The sequence below is a fragment of the Neofelis nebulosa genome, chromosome 11 (genome assembly GCF_028018385.1).
Source record: "Neofelis nebulosa isolate mNeoNeb1 chromosome 11, mNeoNeb1.pri, whole genome shotgun sequence".
In the NCBI taxonomy this organism is placed as follows: domain Eukaryota; kingdom Metazoa; phylum Chordata; class Mammalia; order Carnivora; family Felidae; genus Neofelis; species Neofelis nebulosa.
In genome coordinates, this window is record NC_080792.1 from 69,382,780 (window position 1) to 69,408,763 (window position 25,984).

At 50.6% G+C, this 25,984-nt stretch overlaps 1 protein-coding gene across 3 annotated transcripts in view; it reads left to right on the forward strand.

Annotated features, from left to right (window-relative positions):
• Window positions 1-25,984, forward strand: part of SEZ6L (seizure related 6 homolog like) — a 173,792-nt gene that overhangs the window by 111,961 nt on the left and 35,847 nt on the right. For all 3 annotated transcript variants that reach the window (XM_058693100.1, XM_058693098.1, XM_058693099.1), the window contains exons 4-9: window positions 1,612-1,804; window positions 4,045-4,230; window positions 8,437-8,602; window positions 10,821-10,987; window positions 11,394-11,588; window positions 13,062-13,200. In XM_058693100.1, the coding sequence (XP_058549083.1) occupies window positions 1,612-1,804; window positions 4,045-4,230; window positions 8,437-8,602; window positions 10,821-10,987; window positions 11,394-11,588; window positions 13,062-13,200 (1,046 nt within the window). The remainder of the gene's footprint in view (window positions 1-1,611; window positions 1,805-4,044; window positions 4,231-8,436; window positions 8,603-10,820; window positions 10,988-11,393; window positions 11,589-13,061; window positions 13,201-25,984) is intronic.

Consider the following 25,984-nt stretch of genomic DNA (forward strand, 5'->3'; position numbering starts at 1 on the left):
GGAGGGGTGCCTGGGAGCGGGAACTGTCCAGTTCACTGCCCCCCAGGAGAGGAGGGGGGTGTGGTTGGGAAAGAAAGCTGGTCCCACGTGGTGGCAGACCCATCCAGGCCAAAGTGGGAGGTCCCGACGTGTGCCTTTTTCTAACGGACAGTAGGGAGCCAGCGAAAGTTTCGGAACTGGGTTGGTTGTGATCTAACCAGAACTTTACTTGAGGGAGGTTTTTCTGACTTGCATGGGAAGGACAGAAAGTAAGCCCCTCAGCAGCAGGACCTGTGGTCTTGGCCCCCAGAGCTTAGCAGAGTGTGTGGCATGCAGTAGGTAATTAATAAATGTTCATGGACTTAAAATAAACTGGACGATGGTTGCCGTCCATCTGAATCTGGTACTCGGCGGACCCTCTCCTTTTATTCTGTGTCTAACGCTGGATTACCAGGCACAGGATGCCTTCACAGAGCACCTACTGTATACCCATCACAGCTGTTTACCCCGAGGGATACGGTGGCATGCAAACAGGTGCAGTACCTGCCCTTAAGGAGTACGTTTTGTGGTTGAGACAGACGCACTTAGAAGACATTAGGATGCCATTTGAAGAGGTCTCTAGTGGGAATTTATAGGGCATGTTGTTGAATCACACTAGAGGGATGGGCCAGGCTCCTTGGCAGTCAGGGAAGGTCTCACAGAGAAGGGCAATTTTAGTGGGGCTTTGGCGAATGAGTAGGAGTTCATCAAAGAGGGAACAAGAATAAGGTGTGTGATCTGAAAGGGACAGGGCTCGTGGGCGAGGCCTGCCCTGCTCAGATGAGGGGCAGAGGGGTTGGGATCCCAGCGTAAAGGAGAGGCACAAAATTCCAGAGCAGGCACTGGGAGCTGACCAAAGACCGCACCTACCCCTACTCCCACTTGTACGATGTCTTTGTGCACAATTAAATTATCCCCCTTCTTTCTCTTCCAAGCCTGGAGAGCGGACTTGGAAAATCAAGTGTGCAGTTCTTTGTGGAAGTTCTGGAGTTAGAGCCATCATTTTATAGCATAGGAGGGCAACCCTGAGAATGCCCTAAAAATGAGCCCCTCCCTCCATCACTTACCAGTTCGTGCAGAAAGGGGAAGAATGAATTCGATCTACATAAGTATTTATCGAACCCCTGCTCTGTGCTATGTTCCAGGCACTGGGGCCACTGAGCAAATGGAAAAAAATGCTTGCCTTTGTGGGGAGCTTACATTCTGGTGGAATGCCTTATTCTGTCTCCCTGGAGATGGGGCTTCAGGCACAAGCTGATCAAGCCCTTGCCCTCCCCCTCCCACCATCTCCAGGAGAACTTCCCTCAGCTGCCAGCCTGCAGCAACCTCTCTCTTGAGACTGATCCATGGACCTTCCAGATCTCTGCAGTGCCTCTGCCCTGCAGCTTGGGTTTACTCTGGTCCCTCAGCCTTTGGGGATATTCGGGGGGCCTAGATGTTTCCAGGGCCCCAAATGTTTCCAGGGCTGGGGCTTGGGGCCTGTCTGTCCCCTTGACTAGGGGCTGGCCGAGGGCTGCGGTGTTGGCATTGGCTGGGGTCTGTTCGGAGTGCTACATTGGTAGTGGGTTTCTCTCTGCCCCTGCCTGTGCCCAGGTGAAGAGTGTGAACCTGTCTGACGGGGAGCTGCTCTCCATCCGCGGGGTGGACGGTCCCACCCTGACTGTCCTAGCCAACCAGACTCTCCTGGTAGAGGGGCAGGTCATTCGAAGCCCCACCAACACCATCTCTGTCTACTTCCGGACCTTCCAGGATGACATCTTCGGGAACTTTCAACTGCACTACCAGGGTAAGCTCACAGCAAGGCCGATGGGGTGTAGCTGTTTGGCTCAGTTTCCCTGTGGAACCAAGAATTCTCATGTGCCCGGGGTCCCTCTGGCAGTTACATAAAACCTCTGGACCCCCACTCAGAAGAAGCACAAAATAAAACAAATAAAAACACAAAATAAAAACAAGTAAAATAAAAAAACAAAAGCACAAAATAAAAGCTGTACAATTAAAAAAAAAAGGACACCAGTCATCTTGAATTACAGTTGTCAAAATATTGTTTTAATCTGTGCTATCATAATCTGCGTGCTTCTTTATTACCACATTAAATAATAATCCCCCTTGGGAGTTCTGATAATTACTGTAATTTCAAAGTACTGAGGCACATAAGAGATATGTCAAGATATCTATTATGATACGAAAATACCTGCGATTTCTCTCGGTGACGAGGTCACAGGTTCCGCAAATACGTCAGTTTGTCGCCGCCATTCGCGGCTGAAGGAAACACCACGGTTCGGTTCAAGGTTAATGAAAACAAGCAAAGCCACTTTGTTTCCCATTTAGGTTCCTGGCTCCTGCATGTATCTGATAAATGAACCCCACGCAAGTCGGTGGGCTTCTGGTAACCAGCCTCAACCCCCGGGAGGGGGTGGGGGCGGGTCCTGCTGTCTCTTTTCTGTGACAATGTTGCTTTCTTTCCTTTTTGCCTGTTTCTGAGACTCCTCTCTTGCTTTCGGTTCACCTTGCTCTTCTCTCCCCCTTCCTGCCTCCTTCCTTCTCTTTCCCTCCCTCTCTTTTGCCTCTTTTATTTGTCTCCCTCCATTCTCCCTTCCTTCTGGCTCTCTCTCTCTCCTTATCCCATTCCCCCACGTCCTGAGCCCTGCCCATGACCTCCGATTACTTCCCTTAGCCAGAAGCTCCCACTGGGTAACTTCCCAGATATCCGCTCAGGAAAGTAGAGTCTGGATACTGGGCACCATCCACGGTGACGTCAGATGGACCAGACAGACATCTGGAGAAACGGTTCACTTTGAACTTTTCCCCTGGATGTTTCTGAAACAGATGGATGAGTGTGCATGACCATGTTCCGGTGTTGAGGCTACGCGCTGTGGTCTTTGTTCATGGCAGAATATGGGGAGAAAAACAGCTGGTGGGGCCCTCGAGTTGGATGTGATCCCCCCAGAGGAGTTCTGGGACTACGGATATCTTATGCAGCAGGGGTGGTCAGACCACAGTCCGGGGAGGGGCTGGGACGGGTTTCACACCCTCTTAGGAAATTCGAGGAGCTCAGCATGGCCACATAGAACCTTCTGCCACTCCCAGCAGACACTGGGTCAAGGAGGCTCTTCCTCAGAGTTTCCTGTTTAATCCGTACGACCACCGTGAGGCAGGGACCGTTGTCAACTCCACTGGAAAGAGGAGGAGAGCCAAGTTCAGGTCACTGTGTCCCTTTCTCCAAGTCACGTAGTGCCTAAGTGATGGAGGAAGAACTTACACTCACACTGGTCTCCTCCAAAGCCCAACCCTGTATGTGGCCAGGACAGTTATTTTCTTTTTTTTTTTTTTTTTTTTAGGACAGTTATTTTCTAAATTTTTTTTTAACATTTATTTATTTTTGGGACAGAGAGAGACAGAGCATGAACCGGGGAGGGGCAGAGAGAGAGGGAGACACAGAATCAGAAGCAGGCTCCAGGCTCTGAGCCATCAGCCCAGAGCCCGACGCGGGGCTTGAACTCACGGACTGTGAGATCATGACCTGAGCTGAAGTCGGACGCTTAACCGACTGAGCCACCCAGATGCCCCGAGGACAGTTATTTTCAAGCTGTCTTACCCTTTGGCATTTCCTGAGGGGGGGGGCTCATTCTAGTTGCGGTCCAAGACTCTGCATGTTTAACAAACGCTGAAGATGTTCATGCTGGCAGGACTACCCTACCTGGCTCATTCTGCCCCTCCTCTGCCCAAGCAGGTGGCCATTCTGTGTCCACGTGGAGAGGGGCTCAGATGACGTGGGAACTCATTTTTCACCCCAAACCTGTGATCTCGGTGGGGCGGGGGGGGGGGGGGGGCAGGGGGCAGGGTGGGGACCTTGCAGCCTAGAAAAAGTGACAGTCTGGCAGTCTCTGCATCCAGGGAGTCACAAAAACACCCCCCCAGGGGCCTCATCTTTTCTCCTCAGCTCAAACTGGCTCCCAGGAGGTGGGTCACATGCATCATCTCTCCCCCTTCTGAGAGTTGACTGTCTGCCTTTGCGTTTCTTCGCAGCCTTCATGCTGAGCTGCAGTTTTCCTCGCCGGCCCGACTATGGGGATGTCACAGTGATGGACCTGCATTCGGGTGGGGTGGCCCACTTCCACTGCCACCTGGGTTACGAGCTCCAGGGGGCCAAGACGCTGACTTGCATTAACGCCTCCAAGCCCCACTGGAGCAGCCAGGAGCCCATCTGTTCAGGTACACTCCAGCCTCGGCAGCCCAGACACCAATAGTCCACTCAGAGGAGAGGCCAAGCCCAGGGCATTAGACCGACCTCAGGGATAGGCGCTCAGCCCCGGGCAAAGAGGCTGCTCCCAGGACAGACGTCCAATGCCATTCACATCTTTAGTTCATAGGGGAGAAAAGACACAGAACCTAAAATTCACCATTAGTGACATTTAGGACATCTACACCATCACGCCACGGTTACCACTGTGTAGTTCCAGATCGCCTTCAACAGCCCCAAAGGAAACCTCGTAGCCATTTGAACTCACTTTCCATTTTCCCCTCCCCCTTCCACCCTTGGCATCCACCATCATGCTTTCTGTTATCTACGGATCTGCTCATTCTGGACATTCTGTGTAAATGGGATCACCCAGCATATGTGGTCTTTGGCAGCTGGCTTCGGGATCATGTTTTCAAGGTTCACCCACACCATAGCCTGGGGAGCACTTGATTCTTTTCTATGGCTGTGTAATATGCCATCGTGTGGCTGGGCTCCCATTTTATGTGTTTATTCCCTGGTGGACACCTGAGTCTTCCCCACTTTTTGGCAGTTATGAATAATGCTTCTGTGAGCATCTGTGTGCAAGTTTCTATGTACAAGTTTCTGTACAAGTTTATTTTCTTTCTTTATTTTAAAAGGTTTCTCTATTTTTTTATGCCCGCATTTCCTTTTATTCTTTTTTTAACTCGTTTTATTTTTTATTTTTTTTAATTTGCATCCAAATTGGTTAGCATATAGTGCAACAATGATTTCAGGAGTAGATTCCTTAGTGCCCCTTACGCATTTACTTTTGAGAGCGAGAGAAAGAGAGAGAGAGCAGAGGAGGGGCAGAGAGAGAGGGAGAGAGAGAATCCCAAGCAGCCTCTGCACGGTCAGCACAGAGCCCGACACAGGGCTTGAACTCATGAACCGCGAGATCATGTCCTGAGTCAGACGCTTAACTGACTGAGCCACCCAGGTGCCCCGGAGGATGTATGTTTTCATTTCTCTTGGGTCGATACCCAGGACTGGCATCACTGGGTCATATGGTAATTCTGTGCTTAACTTTGTAAAGAGTTGTCAAGCTATTTTCCACAGAGGCTGCAGCGTTTGACCTTCCCACCAGCTGTGTAAAGTACCAATTTCTCCACGTCCTCACCAACACTTACTATACACATTTTCTTTTTATGCCTTTAGCCATCCTGGTGCATGTGAAGCTCTCTCGTCATGGTGGTTTTGATCTGCATTTCCCTGATGGCTCATCATATTGAGTAGCTTTTCCAATGTGCTTCTTGGCCATTTGTAGATCTTCTCTTTTTTCAATGTTTATTTATTTATTTATTTATTTATTTATTTATTTATTTATTTTGAGAGAAAAAGAGAGAGAGAATGAGCAGGACTCGATCCCACCACCCTGGGATCATGACCTGAGCCGAAATCAAGAGTCAGAGCTCAAACGACAGAGCCACCCAGGCGCCCCCCGCCCCCCTTTGTAGATCGTCTAAGTGAAGTATCTATTCAGGTCCTTTGCCCGTTGTTTTTTAAAATTTTGTTACTTGTCTTTTTATTGTTGAGTCATAACAGTACTTTGTATATTCTGGATATTAGATCCTTATCGGGTATATGATGTGCAAACATCTTCTCCTGCTCTGTGGGTTGTTTGTCACGTCTTGATAGTGTCCTTTGATGCAGAAAACCTTTTCATTTTGACAAAGTGTCAAAAAAATGATCAATTTTTCTTTTGTCCCTGTGCTTTTGGTGTGCCTGCAGCCACATTTTGAACCCAGTCGATAGATACTGAGAAACTGCCAGGGATGCTGTAAATGTTCACAGCAGTCTTGCATGATGAGAGCCAATACCTTCATTTTATAGATGAGGAAACAGAGGCTCACGGAGGTGAAGTCACTCACCCAAAGCCACCAGACAGAAATTGAAATGAGTCCAGAAGCCTTCCCTCCTGAGCTGTGTTTCTCAAAGTGTGGTCTACAGACCAGCAAGATTATTGCAGATGCACAATCCTGGGCCCCCTATGAGACTACTGGATCATAATCTACATTTTAACATGCCCATAGACTGACAAGCACTGGGCTATGCCACACTGTCCCTGCACCCGTGGTCATAGGCTTGACCATCCTCAACTGTCAAGAGAGCAAAACTCTGTCAGATTCTCAAAAGTGACGACGGTGGTCAGGACAGTATAGGTTGCCCGTAAGAACTGAGCACCCAGAGCACGAACCATGTACAAAGAGAATCCTGGGAATAATAATAAATTATTCCCTCTCTCCAGGCATTCAGAGTCCGTGGAATCCAAAAAGCAAATGAGACCTGATGACAAATTCTGAGCTTTGATTGTTGCAATATTGTTCCCCCAAGGCCCTTCGGAATTTCTCTTCTCTTCTCTTCTTTTTAACAGAGGGGAAAAAATCCAAACCATAGGGCCATTGGCCTCAGTGCATCTCTCGCGTTAATTTTTATCTATGTGTGAAATCAGAGAGGAATTAAGCCTCATTTTGTGCTAAGAAAGATGGATGGGGAGCCACGGCTGGGAAATTGAAGGCAAACAGAGCCATCAGTTGGCTTAATAAGGCAAGGAACGGGAGCAGAGAGGCAGCAGATGAGCGGCAGCTTGGGGAGGACAGATGGCCGGTGCCCCCACCAGGGACAGTGTTCTCCATCTCGCCAGCCCCTGAGCCATAGGACAATAGAACTGGCTACATTTTGAGTACCTACTCTGTGCCAGGCATGGCGCCAAGACCCGTATTATGCATCGGTTCACCGATTTCTCACCCCAGTCCTGGAAGCAGGCTGGAATTCTTATCACCATTTTATAGTGAACTCAAGGTTCAGAACTCTCTAGATCCACAGCAGGTAAGTGGCACAGGCAGGGTTTCAACCTCCGCTTTAGGACAGAAGGACAGGCGAAAGACAGACAGACAGACAGACACACACACACGCGCGCGCGCGTGCACCTCTGTCCGTGGTGCTGAAACAAGGAGGGGCCGCTTCTTGGCAATGTCTTCGCTGTAAATCCGCAGAATCCAGAGCACAGCAGAAAGTGATCTACCTTTTTCTCCCGCTGCAAGCCCTTGTTAGTCATGCAGTCACTCAACAAACCCTTAATGAGACCCAAGTATCTCCTAAAAATAAGACTCAGACTATTTCCTTGCATTCGTGCATCTCCCTCTGGTGCACAAATCACTTTTTAAATATTTCTTTATTAGATTTTTATGATAAAAGTAATATATGTTGTGGTTTAAAAAAAAGTCAAGAAATCCAAGTGTCAAGATAGAAGCAAATCACTTTTATATTTATGGTCTCAATAGATTTTTGCAAATAGTTCATTGAAACAGGTATGGAAGACCATTTGGTAACTTGTTTTTTTCCCCACTGAAAATTTCGAGTGCATTTTTCCATATTCTCAAGCATTCTTTAAGGGTATGATTTTTAATAACGTGTGAATGGGACGCATTTATTTCCCCAAATGGCTGTGAGTGGACATGCATGTTGTTTCCCATTTTTCGCTCTTAGAAACACTTCAACAGTGAACACCTTTATTCATAAATCTTGGGGGAAATCTCTCAATCTCCTTTTTAGCACAAACTCCCAGAACTTTAATGAGTCGGTCAGTTTGGGAACATACTTTCTGAATTTTTCTCCAAATTGCTCTCCTGAAAGGTCGGAGTCATTTGCATCCTAACCAGTGATGAGGGAGAGGGCCCATTTCCCACCACCTGTCCCATCGGTGAGCGATGGCCGCTTTTTATCTTGCCCAATCAGGCAGATGGAAACAGAATATAATCTAGAATTGCCTTTCTTTTATTGTGGGTGAGGCTGCATTTTTAGTGCCTACTAAATACTAAAAGTATATTTCTTCCTTTGTGAATGGCCTGTGTCCTTGTTATCGTCTTCTCAGAAAGAATCAGGGCACAGCCAGTGCCGTGGAGGAACCCTTAAATCACAGTTGGTCCCTGTCATGGAACGCCAAGGGGGTGGTTCCAGTCTTGAAATGAGGTCTCCTATCGAACTGGATGAACCTTGTCCAAGGGGAGAGGACTTTTACAGTGTGTCTCTCTTCCCATCCCATTTCCTCCTGCTAAGGGCTAGGGGTGGGGAGATATCTCTCTCTGTCTCTCTCTCTCTCTCTCTCTCTCTCTCTCTCCTTTACTCTCATGACCACCCACCCCATTCTCTGCCCCCAGCCCCTTGCGGAGGGGCTGTGCACAACGCCACCATTGGCCGCGTCCTCTCCCCAAGTTACCCTGGAAACGCCAACGGGAGCCAGCTCTGCGTGTGGACAATCAAAGCTCCAGAGGGCCAGAAGCTGCATCTGCATTTTGAAAGACTGTCGTTGCATGAGAAGGACAGGTGAGCCTCTGAGGGTTCCCAGCCTCACTCCTTCCCAGAGTGTCAGAATGTGACTAAGGATCTGGAGTCTTGCAATGGCTTCTGGAGGTTGAGAAAGGAAAGCCTGGGGAGGCTGGCAAGGATGTTAGACACCATCGGCTTCAATCTCCTTTCACAGGTCAGGAAACTCGGGCATGGAGAGGGAAAGGGACTCGCCCCAGGTCATACAGCAGGGAAGGGGAAGAGGCAGGAACGGAATCCAGATCCCCCATGCTGCACTGACCCAGTCTGTCTCCTGCATGTCCCTTTTGGCAGTTAACAAAGAGGGAGTATTCACTGAGCACCTGCTCTGTGCCCAGTCACATACTAGGCTCTATGGAGAACAGGAGAGAAGTAGCAAAACTTGGTTTCCGATTGGATAGGAAACTGACGTGGAAAAACTGTGCTTGTACACGTGAAGGAACTTGGGAGAAGTTTCAGGGCAGTATCTAAGCAAGAGCATGTCTGTAGACTCTAAGTGATATGCATAGGATCCAGAATCTTAGAACTTTAATATTCTATGGTTTTATGTTAGAATATTCTTTTTTACTTGAACTTTTTTAACGTTTTTATTTATTATTGAGAGAGAGCATAAGCATGGGAGGGGCAGAAGGAGGGGGAGACACAGAATTCGAAGCAGGCTTCAGGCTCTGAGACATCAGCACAGAGCCTGACGCGGGGCTCAAACCCACAAACCGCGAGATCATGACCGGAGCCGAAGTCAGACGCTTTACCGACTGAGCCACCCAGGCGCCCCTAGAGTATTCTTGAATGTTCCAGAAAACGAGGACCAGAGCTGCTTAGACTTGCTGTCTTAGGTCGTGTTCCCTTGGAAACAGTCATGGAGACAAGGATGTTAGGGAAAGTAGCTCATTTGGGAGCTAATCTTGGAAAGCACTGGTAAAGGCATAGGGCAGCAGGCAGGACAGGAAAAGAGTCGACACGGTGTGTGTTAATGAGCAGGTGCCTCTGCAGGGGCCATGGGGGTTCTATCTGCTGGGGGCCTCTGCAAAATCGTATGGAGCCTGGTCCTTTCGGAAAGGCGAGGGAGCTGAGGTACTGACCCACCACCACCCCCCCAGCTATCACTGCATGAGGGATGCTTCTGGACACTCTAACTCCCCAGCGTTGCCAGCCACCCTTTGAGCTGGTTGAGCTGACAGATTCTCAGAGATCTGGGGCAGGAAGCCAGCCCCCTCCTCATCCCAAACACAGTGGACATGCGGCAAAGTGAGCAAACTGTCGCTTCGACATTCATGCATTTTGGTAACATTAGAAATTCGTCTGGGCGACATAAAGTAAACCTTTTTTATGAGTCACAGTAAAAAAAAAAAAACTCAAAAGATTTAAAATGCCTCTTTATGACTCTATAAAAGAAATTGATCTAATTTGTATACTATTTCCCTCCTTATTTTTGCATAATTTCTTTAAAAATACCAGGACTAGCAAGGAGCCGAGTGTCAAATGACTTTAATAACAGCAAAAATGAATGCCAGCATTTTGCCTAACACGTTTTATTTTTCAGGACACTCAATCCTGTCATATTCTCAATGCCCACCTGTAAGATAGGTGGGAGAGACGTTACGATCCGTCCCTTCCCAACTGTGGAAACTGAGGCCCAAGATGTGCTGAGACTTATGTCAACCCAATCGCTGGGGAGTTGGGAAGTGAGAATCAGGAATTATAAATCAATTGATTTATAATAAAATGCTTATAAATTTGACCCGTGTGCCTGCTTTGTCCTCGGCATGTTATGCACAAGGCCTTTAATCTCCACACTCTGAGGTAGGCTCAGAATGTGAAGTAGGCACCCGTTTTACAGATGAAGAAACAGAGGCTCAGAGCTGTGAAGCGTCCCTGTCCAAAGTCACACAGCTCAGAAGTTACAGAGTTGAGACTCTGGTTGTCTGACTACCGCTCTTTCAGTGCATTAATCTCTACTCCTCAATTAGTCATAATAATTGGTATCAGTTAATTAGTCTGGTTCATAACATCACACACAGCACTTTTCCTATAACCTCAGGATCCACCCGTGAGTCTAGAATAAGCATCCTACAGAAAAGGAAGCAAGTTCCCTAAGGCAGAGCAGCTCGACCGGGCAAGTCAGGGGCAGAGTCGGGATCTGGGTCTGGGAGCGAGGCACATGCCTCCCACTGCTGCTGTGGGTCAGTGATCTTCCTGTCCTTCCCCCTGCTGTCAGGATGATGGTCTACAGTGGCTTGATCAACAAGTCAGCTCTTCTCTATGACTCCCTCCAAACTGAGAGCGTCCCCTTTGAGGGTCTGCTGAGTGAGGGCAACAGCATCCGCATTGAGTTCACGTCCGACCAGGCACGGGCAGCCTCAGCCTTCAACATCCGGTTCGAGGGTGAGAGTCCCCGGGGGGCCTCCCCCATCCCGGGTGATGGTGTGTGAGTGGAGGAAGTGTGGCACAGCTGGGCTGGGTCCTGGGAGCTAGAAATCTGACCTGCTAAGGCCAAGGGTGACCCAGAGGCCAGACTGCCCTTTTGACTTTCAAAGGCAGAGCCTGCAGGGTTGAGAGGGCAGAAGTTTGTATTCCCATTTTAGAGATGAAAATAATGAGGTCGCCAAAAGAGAAGTGAATGCTCCAAGGCAGGTCAGCAGGTCAGCTGGAATCGGAAAGTGGGGTCCAGTGCCCATTTTCCTTGGAGCTTGTCTAAACAGCAGGAGGGGACCCATCTTCTGAGATCCAGCTCTCCGGGGAGCCCCTGCCTCATCTGAGCTGCTGCCCCTCTTTTGTATCCCCACCCCAGCCTTTGAGAAAGGCCACTGTTATGAGCCCTACATTCAGAATGGGAATTTCACCACATCCGACCCGACCTATAACATCGGCACCATAGTGGAGTTCACCTGCGATCCCGGCCACTCGCTGGAGCAGGGTCCGGCCATTATCGAGTGCATCAATGTGCGGGACCCGTACTGGAACGACACAGAGCCCCTATGCAGAGGTGAGTGGCCCCACCGTCCTCCTCCCAGGGTGCCTCAGGGACCTGGACCCCCTCAGATGAAAAGGTCAAGGCCCCGGTTTAGAAGTATGTCACCAATTTACATACCAATTTAGCATTAGAACCCTTTCCGGGGCTCACTGTCCTTTGGGTCAAATTTGCTGCTGGTCCCTGAGAAAATTCCAAGCTTGATAAATTTTTAAAGGTGCCCCTTCCTACAAGCACAGACCCCATAGCACATAGCTCAGTGAAAAGATCTCTGCATGGATTTCAGCTCCTCTGTACCCACTTGCTATGTACTTTTGTGCAGTGCACAACCCACCCAACCACACACGGCAGCCCTGAGTTCAATTAATAATAATGATGCTATTGATAATAGTTGCCAAGGGCTGCATTTTCTCATTTAACCCTCACTACAATCCTGTGAGGCACATAATATTGACCCCATTTACAGCTGAGGAACCCAAAGCCATGAGGAACCAGACCGGTCCTAAGAACAGACTGAGGGTAACTGGTAGGGGTAGAAATGGCACTCGTGTGCTCTGAGCCCCTCTGGACGGTGTTGGCTGGGTCGAACCCTCCTCTCCACGAGCTCCCGGGGCTCTGCCCTGCCTCCTTCCCCACATGCCAGGCCGCGGAGCCAGCTCAAGCCTGGATGCATGTGCAGCATGAGGTGGAAGGAAGAGAGCCCTTGCTCCTGGCAGCCGCCGCCTGGATGGCGGTTGGCGTGAAGTCACAGCTTCGTCGTGGTGAGGGATTGATCCCTGTATTAAATGTGCTGGTTTAACAGAGCGGAATTTATTGGTGCTTTGGCCTCTGCCACGTTGAGAATTTTCCAAAGCGGTAAACAGAGTGGAATTTAAAGAGCCAGGCGCCAGCACGGCCACACCTCTCCTTCCAGTTCAGAACCAGGCTCTTCGGCAGTAACACTGACTAAGAATTATTGAGCTCTCGCCTTGCGCCAGGGGCTGTGCTGCATTCGCCCCCATGAGCCCAATCAGTTAAGCTTCAGGATAGGCTGACGGAGTCAGCGCTGGCCTTACTGCAGCTGTGCGGAGGAAGGGGCCTGAGACTCCAAAACGGCGCATGCCTGGTCACGGAGTCTGTTGCGGGCAGAGATTCGAACCCAGGTCCACCTGAATGGAACGAGGCATCCCTTAGCCGCTACTCACTCTGCACAAGAATAGGGCTGTTGGGGATTCTCCAGAACGGGGAGCTCTGTCCTTGATCCTGAGAGAGCTATAGGGCCCGTAGCCCCTACCCTACCAACCCTCAGCGGAAGGAGGCAGGCAGCCGGCCCCAACTTAATCATCCCGCACACGCGCACAGACCGCCTGAGGCTCAGGCACCTGTTCACGGTGCACAGCGAGCCGTGACTGTCGGGCTCCAGAGCCCATGTGCTTAACCGTTACGATCTTGGCTTCCTTGTGAATCAAGTGTGTCTGTCTCTTGTCTGTCCGTCTCTGTCCCCTACAGCTACGTGTGGCGGGGAGCTCTCTGCCGTGGCCGGGGTGGTGCTGTCCCCGAACTGGCCAGAGCCGTACGTGGAAGGTGAAGATTGTATCTGGAAGATTCACGTGGGGGAAGAGAAACGGATCTTCTTAGATATCCAGTTGTGAGTGTTTTTGATGGGGGACCAACTGCCCCTGCTTTGTTCTTTCAGCCATCGCTAGTGAAGCAGCTACTATGTGTCAGGGGCCGTGCGAAGAACTGGGGTCCCAGTGGCAGGAGAAACAACATCGTAAACACACAGAGTCCCTAGCCTCCAGACACCAGGTCTACTAAGGAAGCAGGCATGAAATGGGGCAATGCACCAATAATCACATCCCGTAACTTTGGTGAGCGATGTTCTAGGTGGGGATTTGACATAAAGGGGGAGGTCAGAAAAGCCTTCCCTGAGGATCTGATCTGATACTAAAGCTCAGAACTAACGGACGAGCCGGAATACATGTATCTGAAAGGAACAGAACATGCAAAGGCCCTGTGGCGAGAAAAAGCCTGTGAACTGCCTGCATAGTCAGGAGGAGGGGGGAGGTTTAACAGGTACTCTGCCTATGGTAGCAGTTCATTTTCTTCACCTGTCTCTCTCAACTAGAACAGAAGGTCCTCGTAGTGAGGGCTTGCTCTCATTTAGCTCTGTCCTGGGGTCTAGCACCAAGCCTGACACATAGTGAGGTGCTCAGGAGATCACTGCTGAGTGAAGAAACACTGTAATGAATGGAGAGTTACCTGGCTGTGCGGTTGTTGGCTGTATTCCGTGGGGGCGCCTAGTAGAGGCTCCATCTAGAACTTGCCCCCTCCTGAACTCCCCAGGGCTGGGGAGAAGCAGACAGAGACAGATGGTGGTGTTTGGAGAAGCAGAAGAAAGGGCTGCCTGGCAGGCCCAGACACCGTGGCTTGGACAGTGGAGAGCAGGGCGGGGTATGCCAAGCTCTGAAGAGCCTTTCTGGAGGCAGCCTGGGCCTCAGGGGGTCAGCGCTCCCCTCAAGCCTGAAGCCAGAACCCAGTCGACTGGGAAGCATGACTCAGGGCCTGCCGTGCCATGCAGAGGAGGCTGGCAAGGGGGAAGTCGTTTGCAAAATTATGAGTGACCGTCTTTTGAAGCTGTCCCTCAGAGGCTGCCCCAGAACCTTCTATCCCAGTTGAATCAAAGAGGCACAGACCTCGCACAGGTGCCCCTTGTGGACTTCGGGCCAGGCCAACCTGGGTCAGAATCCCATCCCCTTCACTCCCCCGCGGTTTGACCTCAGGCTTCTCCCTGGCTCTGGCGCTTCTCGTCCATTACGAGGGCCTTGGAACATCCATGTCCCGCGGCTGCCGGAGGCAGCGTGTGAACATCCCTCGCCCATCCTTGCTGTCTCTCACTCCTGTTCCCACCTCCCTGGCTTCCAGAGTCTGCTGTAAAGTGCTCATTCACGCAATACCTCGTTCTCGAGGGTCTGCCGTGAGCCAGGCCCCGTTGTAGGCTCCAGAAAGGCTCTGACCGTTGCCCCTTGGGCAGTCAAGTTTATATTGGAGAAGAGCAGGTTGGATTGTCTCTATTAACTCTGGGCGGGGGTGGGGACATACGTGCGCGCCTGCCGTGTGCGAGCCGTGGATATTGGGAAGGGGTTGGTTGTGGAGGGGCGCCCGGGTGGCTCAGTCGGTTGAGCGTCTGTCTCTTGATTTCGGCTCAGGTCATGATCTCACGGTTTGTGAGTTCGAGCCCCACGTCGAGCTCTGCGCTGGGAGCCTGCTTGGGATTCTTTCTCTCCGTCTTTCTCTGCCCTTCCCCCGTTTGAGGCCTCTGTCTCTCAAAATTAAAAAAAAAAAAAAGTAAACATTGGGGTGCCTGGGTGGCTCAGTTGGTTGAGCGTCCGACTTCAGCTCAGGTCATAGTCTCGCAGTTCGTGAGTTCAAGCCCCGTGTCAGGCTCTGTGCTAACAAATAGCTCAGAGCCTGGAGCCTGCTTTGGATTCTGTATCTCTCTCTCTCTCTCTCTCCCCCCTCCCCTGCTCATGCTCTGCCTCTCTCTGTCTCTCAAAAATAAATGCTAAAAAATTTTTTTTAAAGTAAACATTAAACATAAAATGAAATAGGTAGGGGTTATGGAAAGAGTTCAAGGGAGGCCTGGAGTCTTCTTAGCTGACGCTTCACATAGAAAACGCCATTCTAAAGCTGTCTCCTGTAGGAAGCCTTCTGTGGCTCCCTACTGCCCTCATGATAAATATGAATGTGTAGTCCTGGCTTGGGAGCACCCCACCGCCAGAAGTTACTGGCAAAGCACCTCGGTCTTCAGCCAGGAGAAGGAGAATCCAACTCCTGATAGCCTGGCTTCTCTTGCAGAAGGTCCCCCCAGCCCCGTACCCCCAGAAATTGTCTGTGCTTCCCGCTTCTGCTGGGCTCAGCGGCCTTCTCCTCACAGTGTGTCCCCAAGACGGGCGGTGTTGCGTCACCAAGAGTGGCCCACATCTCCCCTCAGTGTCACAGGCCTGAATGAGGAAACAGGAAACTGGGAGCCCTTCCTTTCACTCCCTCTAGGCATCAAACATTCAATTAACCTTCAGCCTGACACTAAATGGGGTTTTGTTTCCACTGCAAAGCGCGCATTAGGGCAGCCGATCCAGGGACCTGAGCAGTTAAAGCAGAAATGGTTCCTCAAAGCCAGGCCACTGCTGGCATTAGCATCAGGAAGGGACCCCTCGCCGGGGGCAGACTTTCTGTCTTCCGGTCAGCCTGGTGGCCCCAGATATCACTGTTAGCCGGGAGAGAGGAGCCCCGTCTTCCTCCTCCGTGCCCTGACAGGGCATCCCGAGCAACCCTGGACCCATCACCAAGCCTCTCTGGGCCTCACATTCCTTCTCTGCAAGCCGATGGGTTGCCTCGAGTCAAGAGAATAACGATTCAAACTCCTGCAGGACAGGCGCGTAATTCCTGTTAGTGGGGAGTGGGGTCAGTGTGGGACGATAAGGAGGGGAAGGGTCTGTGATGAAGGGGATATAGTACGTCCCCACCTAAAATCATTTAAATTCTATTTTGTAGAATAATGGCCCTTCCCCACTCCCACCCCCCCCCCAAAAAAAAACAGTATCTGCTGATCAGATCCAGATTTGAGGGGTTCTTTCTCATTGCCGTGATTCTCATCACGGAGCACTTCCTGTTTGTGAGTTTCTTTACAGACGTAAATTTGTGTCCTCCCCAGAGGAATCCTATGGGGGCAAGACAACTATTCTGTTTAATTCCTATTCCTTGCTTTCTGACCTGTTCAAGTTGGGTGTCTAAAAGGCCTCCTGAATGAAGGAGTTTAACCCCAAAGTTAAACTCCTGATCTGATTCCCCTTCCCCAAACCTGTTTCACCCCATCTTCCCATCTCGGGAAGGAATCGTCCATTCTGCCATAAGCTGCTAAGGTCAAAAGGACTGGGAATTTTTCTAGACGAGGAGAATGGGTGCGTGTCCAACGTCTGGCTTTCTTGGCAGTGGGGTGGGGAGAAACACCCTGATTTATGGCATTTGCCAGTTTCCTGGGTGTAACGACTCCCACCATGGCCAATTTCAAGCTGCTTACACATTTGCCAATTTCCTCCGTGTAACTACTCCCACCATGGCCGTTCCAAGCTACCAATACAATGCCAGCAGGCTCGCCAGATGCCCGGATGCTTAACGATTGACTCACGTGGGCCAGTACGAGCTGCCGCTCCAGCATGCACACTGTGAGTCAGATTCTTCTCTCCCTCTCACACCTTGTACCGGAGTCCCCAGTACATCCTGCTGATTCTACTGGAGAATCAGAATATGCCCAGAGTTCAAGCACCTGTGACACACACACCCCCCACCACCATGGTCCATGTTCTCATGCCAGGATTATTCCAGAGGCATCCTCACTGGTCTCCCTGCTCCCGCTTTTGTCCCCTTTGGGGCTATCTGTAACCCGCTACCTTGAGTGATCCTGTTAAAACCTAAGGCAGGTCCCATCACGCTCTGCTCAAAAGTCTACAGTAGCTTTACATTTTATCTAGAATAAAAGCCAAGTCCTTACAAAACATCCCATGTGATCGAGCCCTGGCCACGTCTCCTGCTTCATTTCTTCATTTGGCCACACTGGCTTCCTTGTTCTGGAAACTAACCCCAGGGCCTTTGCACTCTCTCTTCTCCCCCATACCCTCCCCAGGATGCTCTGCCCTGAATAGCCTGCATATAGCTCACGCCCTAGCTTCTTATAGGCCTCTGTTCACAAATCACCTCCTCTGAGATGTCCCCCAACACCTTGATCATCTCTGTCATTATTGACACTCTTACCTTGCTTCACTTTTCTACGTGGGTGGCACTTAGAGCCACCAACGCACCACACATTGTCATATTTGTTGAAGTGTTTCATCCCCTCCATCTAGAATGTCACATCCGTGGGAATAGAGGCATTTTTTTGTTTCTGTTTGATTCCCTGCTGTAACCCCAGTATGTAGATCAATGCCTGGCCCCATAGTAGGTGCTTAATAAATAAGAGTCAATGGAATAAAGACAACTTCTCATGGTCATCCAGCCATGAAGTTTCAGAGCCAGACTTTTAGCCCCAAATTCATGTCCAACAGCCTCTTATGTACAAGAAGGGAGGAAAGTTCAGAACAATATGGAAAGACCATAGAGATATGGCCTCCCTTTGTCAAGAAACCCATATTTATTACGTGACCGGCAATGCTAAGAAATAAAAGTTTGGCTAAAAATGATCACATAAGCATCCGACTCTTGGTTTCAGCTCAGGTCACGATCTCCGGTGTCATGAGTTGGAACCCCGCGTCGGGCTCTGTGTTGACAAGGCAGAGCCTGCTTGGGATTCTCTCCCTCTCCCTCTGTCTGCCCCTCCCCCACTGGGTGCTGTCACTGTCTCTCTCTCTCTCTCTCTCTCAAAAAAATAAATAAATAAATAAACTTTGAAAAATTATCGTGTAAAATAACAGTAAGGGTAAGACCCCCAAAAGAAGGTTATATAGAGTTAGAGTGTCAAAGGATTTGCCATCAGAGACTTTGAAGCAGAATCTAGAGTGAGGACCCCAACCCAGTGATGGCCAGTTCCATCGGTAGAGTTTGAGGCCCGAGCCAGGTGGGGTGGGGGGCGGGGAGGCCATACCGTCCTTCTGGGTAATCCGATGCGGAGGTGAGGGTGATGGTGAGACCACAGGGCGGCCTCCGTGCCCCCACAGAGCACACGGCCAGCATGGTCCCAGAGCCTTAGGGCTTGAGGTACCATCAAAATCAATCCGATCCGGTTTCATGGACGTGAAGGCCCGCTGTGATCGGTGCATTGAGGCTCGGCCCCGGCAGAGAGCGAGAACGGGGCAGCCCTGCCCCGGAGGAGCCCACACCGTGAGCTGACACCGCACAGACAGGAGAAAACTCCAGGGGCCCCCGAGGCCCGGGGTCGGGAGGGTGAGCCTGGTCCACGGTGGGAGGAAAAGGCTGTCCAGAGAAAGCAGCATCTCTCTCGGGAAACAGCGACGTCTGGAGGCGGTTCGGGCCGTGCCGTTCGCGTGGGGGGAGGGGTGCTGCTGGCGTCCGGCGGGGAGGGGTCACGGATACTGCCCGACACCCCGCGGTGCACGGGACAGACCCCGCCACAAGGAAGTAGTGGACCCGAAGCGTCAGTAGGACCGACTCAGGGACACCCTCGCCAAGACGGGCAAAGATGGGGGTGGGGAACCGTGTCTGAGACCAAAGGAACAGCATGCGCTAAGGTCCAGAAGCAGGAGAGCACGCCTCTCTCCTTTTCGGGGCTCGAATATCGAACAGACGCTGGACGCTGCGTGCATCCAGGGCTGTCACATCGCAGGCACCTTCAAAGCAAGCACGTGCACCGGGTTCCATCATCGCCTCCATTTGACAGATGGGTACGCTGAGGTTCCGACAGGGGAAGGGCGACCGTGGCCACACAGCGGGGACCTGAGTGGAATGCACTCCGCTTGCCCTGTCTCCAGAGTCTGGGGGCCTCCCCCGCACCCGCACTTGACAGGAGCCGGAGGAAGCCCTGTGTATCTGGAGCTCAGTGACGCAGGAGGGGCGGCAGTGGAATCAGGCAGAGCCTTGAAGGCCGCTTTAGGGAGTCTGCGCTCGCCCCGACTGGGCAGCCGCGGAAGGGTTTCAGCCGGAGCCGGGATTAACGCGGTGCAGAGGGGAGCCGAGTCCTCCGGTCAGCAGCCCCGGGCTCTCCCCGCGGACTCTGGCGCGCGTCTGGCAGTGTGGCATCTGGGCCTGGCGCCTCCTTCCTCCCACAGAGGGAGTGAAAATAGCATCTCACCCGCGAGGGTTACGCGAGGCCCGAGAGCTGCTGGGTTTAATTTATCTTGCTTGGTTTCCGCTGACAGTTTTAGTAAACCAATTTGGGTTTGATAGTAAAAATAATTCTGTCCTCAGGGCCCCTCACGCCGCCTAAGCGTTGGAAATTGTTATTTATCGCCTCGGTGAGGGGGAGGGCGTTTGCACTGTTGACTGAGCGGGGTAGGTGGCCCGTAGTAGGTGCTGGGCAACGTCTGCTGAGTCACGAGGACGTAAACCGCGCGAGGCAGGCGAGAGGGGGCGTTGTTCCCTGTCACCCACTGGGCGGGTCTGTGGATGCCGCGGGCGTTGGGAGATGACGAGTCACCGTCTCTGCAGGACCTACTATGTGCCCGAACCCGAACTGCATGCTTCACACCCCTGAGCGATAGAGAGCATGCGCGTTATTATGCAGAGATAATAATTGCCTAAATTAGAGCCATGGTGGGGAGAGATAATTACAGAGGGGAAATCACCTACATTAGAGATAATGTATGCACAGCATGTCGCGTGGGGTCTGGCACGTAGCTGGCACTTCATCAACAGACACTATGATTACCAGGACTCCTTAGAAGATATTATTGTCACCATGTCCCGGATTTGCAAATGACAGAGAGCCTGTTAAGTGGCTTTCTCAGGTCACACGGCCAACAAAGGACTGAGCCGACGTTCGCACACACACACACACCTTAGCCTCCGCGTTTATGGGCTTGAACAAGCTTTGGGGGGACCAACCGTATGTCTCTGCGATGCTCCGGGGAGGCTCCCAGGCCTCCAGAATCTCCAAAGCTCAGGAACGGAAGGAGTGCCATAAATAGACAACCTGGTGACACGCAGGCTAAGGGCCGTGGCCGGAGGGGTGAGGGCGGGGAGGTTAGCAGGACGCTGTGTGAATTCTGTGCAGAAAGAGTGAGATGCAAGCAGGATCCTGAAGAGTGTCAATTGGCCAAGCTGGAATGGGGGACGGGCACCCCAGGAGGGGTCCTTGTGAGCATGGGGGGCTCAAGCAGTGAAAGCAGGGACCGTTAGACAGCAAACGGACGCCCCGAATTGCAGCGTTAATTAGAACCATCCGTCTTGCGTTATTGGTGTTAGAGACGGGAAGGAGGGTGTGTTATCTCAAAACGAGTCAGGAACCCCCAGGCTAAACCCCCTTCATACCCCAAATGCCTATTCCCAAACCCATCATGTACCTCTCAGCTCCGTCAGCTTACCTAAAACACAACGGAACATGAGCCCTTTAAAACATTAAGGATTTCTGAAGTCAGTCTCTCTCTCTCTGTGTCTCTCCCTCTCTCCCTCTCCCTCTCCCTCCCCCTCTCCGTAAAGCATAGAAAGGAGAACTAAAAAACTAAGGCATTATTGGTGAAGGCATCATAGAATGGAAGAGCTGTGAGGGGCCCAGAGACGGGAAGTAATTTGCCTAGCATCACACAGCAAGTCAGAGTTAGGACCAGAAAAACAGCCTAAGCTGTAGATGCTGAGCACAGAGGTCACAATCTTGAAAACGCCACATGGTAGGGAGACACAAAAGCTTCTAGAGTCAAAAAGAGCTACGTTTAGGGGCGCCTGGGTGGCTCAGTGGGTTGAATGGCCGACTCTTGATTTCGGTTCAGGTTCATGAACCCAGGGTCATGGGATCAAGCCCTGAGTCAGGCTCCGTGCTGAACGTGGAGACAGCTTAAGATTCTCTCTTTCTCCCTCTGCCCCTTTCCCCCATTTGCACGTCTCTCTCTCTCTCACTCTCTAAAAAAAATAAAAATAAAAAGAGCTACATTTAAATCCTGGCCCTGCCACCCCAGTAGCTCAGTGGCCTCAGGCAGGCCTCACAATGGGTTACTTCGTTCACTTTATCTCCAGTGCCTGGCAGAAAGCAAACGCTCAATAAATATCTGTTGAATAAAAGAGAGAGGTGGTAAGTGTTTGAGTTAATTAAATAACATGTGTATTCTTAGTAAAGTTTCTCACATAGAGTAAGCAAATAACCACAGCTGACATCATTTTCACCCCTTACTATGTGCCAGATTTTATGCTAAATACTTGACATGCCTTATTTCATTGATGACGACACCATCATAAAGGATGTCTTACGTTCATTGAGCACTTGCTGTTTGCCAGTCGCTGAGTGCTTTCCCCAAACTACATCATGTAAGCCTTACCAGGACACCTATGTGATGTCACAGTGGCACTCCCCTTTTACAGATAGGGAAACTGAGGCTGAGAGAGATGAAGTCACTTGAGGACACAGCTGGGGAGGGGCCGAGTCAAGACTCGAACTCAGGCCTCCTGGGCCAAGGCCAATGTTATAACCACACCATAAGTAGTCGTGAGGTGCTCCACAAGGGAGAATTCCCTGACCCCATCTTACAGAGGAAGAAATTCAGGCTCAGAGAGATGTCTCCCCTCCCCACCCCCCTCCGTTTCGTGGCATCTTTTGCAAATGTACATATACCTCTGGAAGGAAACAATTTCAGCCAGGCTCCGGCTTGCCTTCTCTGACTCTGCTCTGGAGCCCAACCCCAAATCCCTCCCTGTTTATGGGGCCTCAACACAGCTCTCTAACCAGGAAATAAAAGGACCTAATAATAAAGCCCAGTAACCATATGATTGATAGCCGTGGAATATTTCTCTTCAGCTACTGCCAACCTGTTCTGTGCTAAGTTAATTCCAGGCCCTAAAAATTAAGTACCTTGTCCAGAGGCACTACAGTTCTTTAAACAGGGATATAGCTGCTTTGGGCTGTAAGAATTCAGTTTGAGGTCCAGGCAACAAGGAAGAGCCAACAGTCAAGGGCAGTATTGATGCCAGGAGCACAGATTTCCAGCGGAAATCATGGAAGAAATAGCCACAGTAGAAATAAAAACCTTCCAATCCATTAGTGGAGGGAGATGGGATTTCCCCGGAGCCGAAAGTTGTAAGGAATCCAAGAAATCACGACAAAATTCAGGGAGCCCAAATCCCATCCTGTTGTGGATGAGGAAACTGGGGGCCCAGAGACGGGAAGAGACTGTCTCAAGATGACTCTGTCAGTCAGCTCCTGCTGCATAACAAATGAGCCCAAACTCAGCAGCATAAAACAGCAAGCTTGTATCATTTCTTTCGAGTCTGCCGGTTGGCAAGGCAGTTCTTCTGGTCTCCGCCAGCTCACATGTGCCCCTCTGGGCAGCTATGTGTTGGGTAGGTAGCTCTGCAGATTGTGACTGGTCTTTTTTTTTTGGGGGGGGGGGTGGCCATCAGACAGTCTGGGCTGGCCTGGCCCAGGATGGCTCTTCTGCCCCGCCTGTCTCTCCTCCTCCAACAGCTAGCTCGAGCTTCTTCCCATCGTGACTCGCCAGGGTTCCAGGACGATGAATTAGAAGTTTGATGCACAGACCGTATATTTATATATATATTTTTCAAATCCACATTTAAATAAATACATAACCATTAGACATTTTCAACTACGTTTGTCTAGCTCAAATCATCCTGCGAACGCCACCGGGGAAAGCCTTTTAAAATCTTTAAAAAAAAAAAAAAAAAAAAAAGATTTCTAAGCGAGGGTCAGCCGTTTGTTTAAAAAGGAATAAAGGAAAGCAAGGTGGCTTGCTCATCATTGCTTTCTACAACCTCTGTGGAATATTAATGGCGGCAGCTCAACAGTTATAAAGCTCACCTACCACCTTCCCCCCACATCCGGGCCCCTGATTGGCTGAGGCAAGAATGGGCACCTGCTGCAGGGGAATGGGAATCGCGACCATGCTTAGGCGCACACCGCCCTCTGCTGGCCGAGAGAATTACCGCTCCAGAGAAAGGTTTGCCAGTCTGTGTCAGAACCAAACTCGTATTCCTCGCCGAAACCTCTCTGGCTCTCTAGGCCCTAATGAAAGCAATAATGGGGGTCCCTTGAGCTGTTTTTATCCTTTCTGAAGAGGTAATACAGCCACATGATTCAAAATCCAAAAGTACAAGAGCCTACTGTGGAAACAGCAAACACCCCCCTCCTCTGAGCCTGTCCCCAGAGGCAATCACGGTAATTGATTTCTTATGCGTCCTCCCCAGACTCTTTCTTAAAGATTCCTTTTTTTCATTTTTTTGACATTTACTCTTTTTTTTTTTTTGAGAGAGTGTGAGCGGGGGAGGGGCAGAGAGAGAGGGAGACACAGAATCCGAAGCGGGTTCCAGGCTCTGAGCTGTTAGCACAGAGCCTGACACGAGACTTGAACCCACGAACTGAGATCATGACCTGAACCGAAGTCAGACACTTAACCAACTGAGCCTACCAAGGTGCCCCAAGATTTTATTTTTAAGTAATCTCTACACCCAACGTGGGGCTTGAACTCACGACCCAAGATCAAGAGACACATGCTCCACCGACTGAGCCAGCCAGGTGCCCAGTGTCTTTTTAAATATGCCCCCCCCAAAAAAACCTTAACAGAAATCTCCTATCTACCAAAATGAAGCCCCCCAGACTAAGTAGTCAGTTTAATGCTGGTTTATTACATACCCGATTATACACCATCAATAATGGCAACAAAATGAAGCAGATTTCATTGTTATCAAGAAATGCAAAATGCTTAGGAGATGGTCTTTTAAAACAAGGAGTTAGAGAGAAGAAATATTACCTTGGTAGGAAAAAAAAAGTTGAAATGATGGGTCTAATCAAATGACCTTTAGCAATGATGTCATAAGGACATAGGGCTCAGCAAGATGCCAGGGGCAGTGCGACGGGGCTTTTCCTCACCCTGCAGATCTTGTTTGTAATGTTCTATTCACAAATTTCCTGATGCCAGACTGAAGCTAGTCACACTTTTTGGAGACACGTATATGTGGCTTTCATGGGACATCGTATAACATATGGTTCACATCTCGGGCTTTGGCATCCAACAGACCCAGGTTAGGGCCCCGGGTCTGACTCTTACCGTGAGCCTCAGTTTCCTCATCTGTTAAAACAGGGATGGTCCTAGGTGTTAGCGTGTGGAGTTCTCGTTTGAGTGCTTGAGCGTTGTTTGAAAGCTAAATGAGTGTCTTGGGAGACCTTTACTCAGATATCTGGCCCATGAGGTAGCCCAAAAGGTAGTTTTGTTGGCTGAGTAGAGACTGGAACTGGATGCCAAAAGTGGGGGCACTGGATAGCGTGCCCCCAGATGACTGCTCCGACCCCGGAAGGGGCTACAGGATGTGCCTGGAGCAGGGTCAAGCTGGAGAGGAGAGGAAGCTACAACCCAGCAGGTCACGGCCACGGGCTGGCTTTGGAGTGTCTCATCGGGCAGTGCAGGGTGGTGCAGGGTTTGATTCTGGCAACCAGCATATCAAAGAAGAATGGGGGGTGTTGGCAACTTCTACAGCTCAGTGGCATTGGGTACCTTCACACTGTCGTGCAACCAACCCCTGCGTCTAATTTTAAAGCACTTTTCATCCTCCCCAAACGGACTGTGTACCTGTTCACCCAGCCGTCTCCATTTGTCCCCGACCCTTCCTCCCAGCCTCCCTTCCTCCCTTCCTCCCTTCCTCCCAGCAGCTTGACCCCCAAGCTGCTTTCTGTGTCTACAGCTTTACCTATTCTGGGTATTTCTTATCAAAGGCATCATATGCTGTGTGGCCTCTCGAGACTGGATTCTTTGACTCTGCAGAAAGTCTTTAAGGTTCATCCATGATGGAGCATGCGTCCATGCTTTATTCCTACTTATGGCTGGATGGCATTCCATTGTAGGGATACACTGCGTTTTGCTTCTCCATTCATCCGTTCAGTGAAGGAGCCAGATTTATGTTTCAGAAGGATTCATCTGGCTGCCGAGGAGAGAGACTGGGGCCAGGCAAGGAGGTGCTTCCCTACAGTCCAACTGAAGGGGGATGGAGAAAAATTAAAGACAGGGGCAGAAAGAGACACAGGAGCGGGGGTCTCCTGGTTGGAACTCCACGAGAGCCTGGCCCTTTGGCCCCAGAGAGGGACTGGAGGAGACGGGGACTGTCCCTGTGGCATCCTCCCTGCAGAGGACCTGCCTACACCCAATTCCAGTCCCCTCAAACCCACCTGCCTGCCAGCATCTATCCATCCCATGTCTGTTCTAGAGTCAAACTGACATCCTGATTTCTCAGCACCTCCCTGGATTGTTATCTGGCCGATGTCTCACTGGAGTCCTCGGTGGAAGGCCCCTGCTGTGCCCCATGGCCAGTCTCTTGGCTGTTAATTCTGCATTTTTGTCTCGGTTGCTGAGGACAGTCCAGTGGTGGGGACCTTGGATGCCCTCCGTGTATTAAATATAGCCGGACGGGCAAGCGAAACGCAGGCTTGTCTTCTGAGGTGGGTGGGGGAGAAATTCCTGGCATTTGCATATCCGTGGAACCAGCCTATGAAGAAGGTGGATCCAGAAGGATAAGGCAGAGAGTAACCTTACTCTTTCACTGCCCCATCATTCATGGTCTGTTTTCTTTTTTTTTTTTCTTTTTTTGCACTTCTTGGGGGGAAAGCTTAGTTTTTACAGGTCTTCTGGTCATAACAAGTGTGGCTCAGTCTACTAACCATAAAGCCCTAAACATCATTCATTTCCAAACTCCCTGCGCCCTCCACAGGGCTCCTTAGGCTGGGAATTCTGCAGTAGGGAGGGCCTGGGGGAACTGCTTCCTACTCCCAAAAA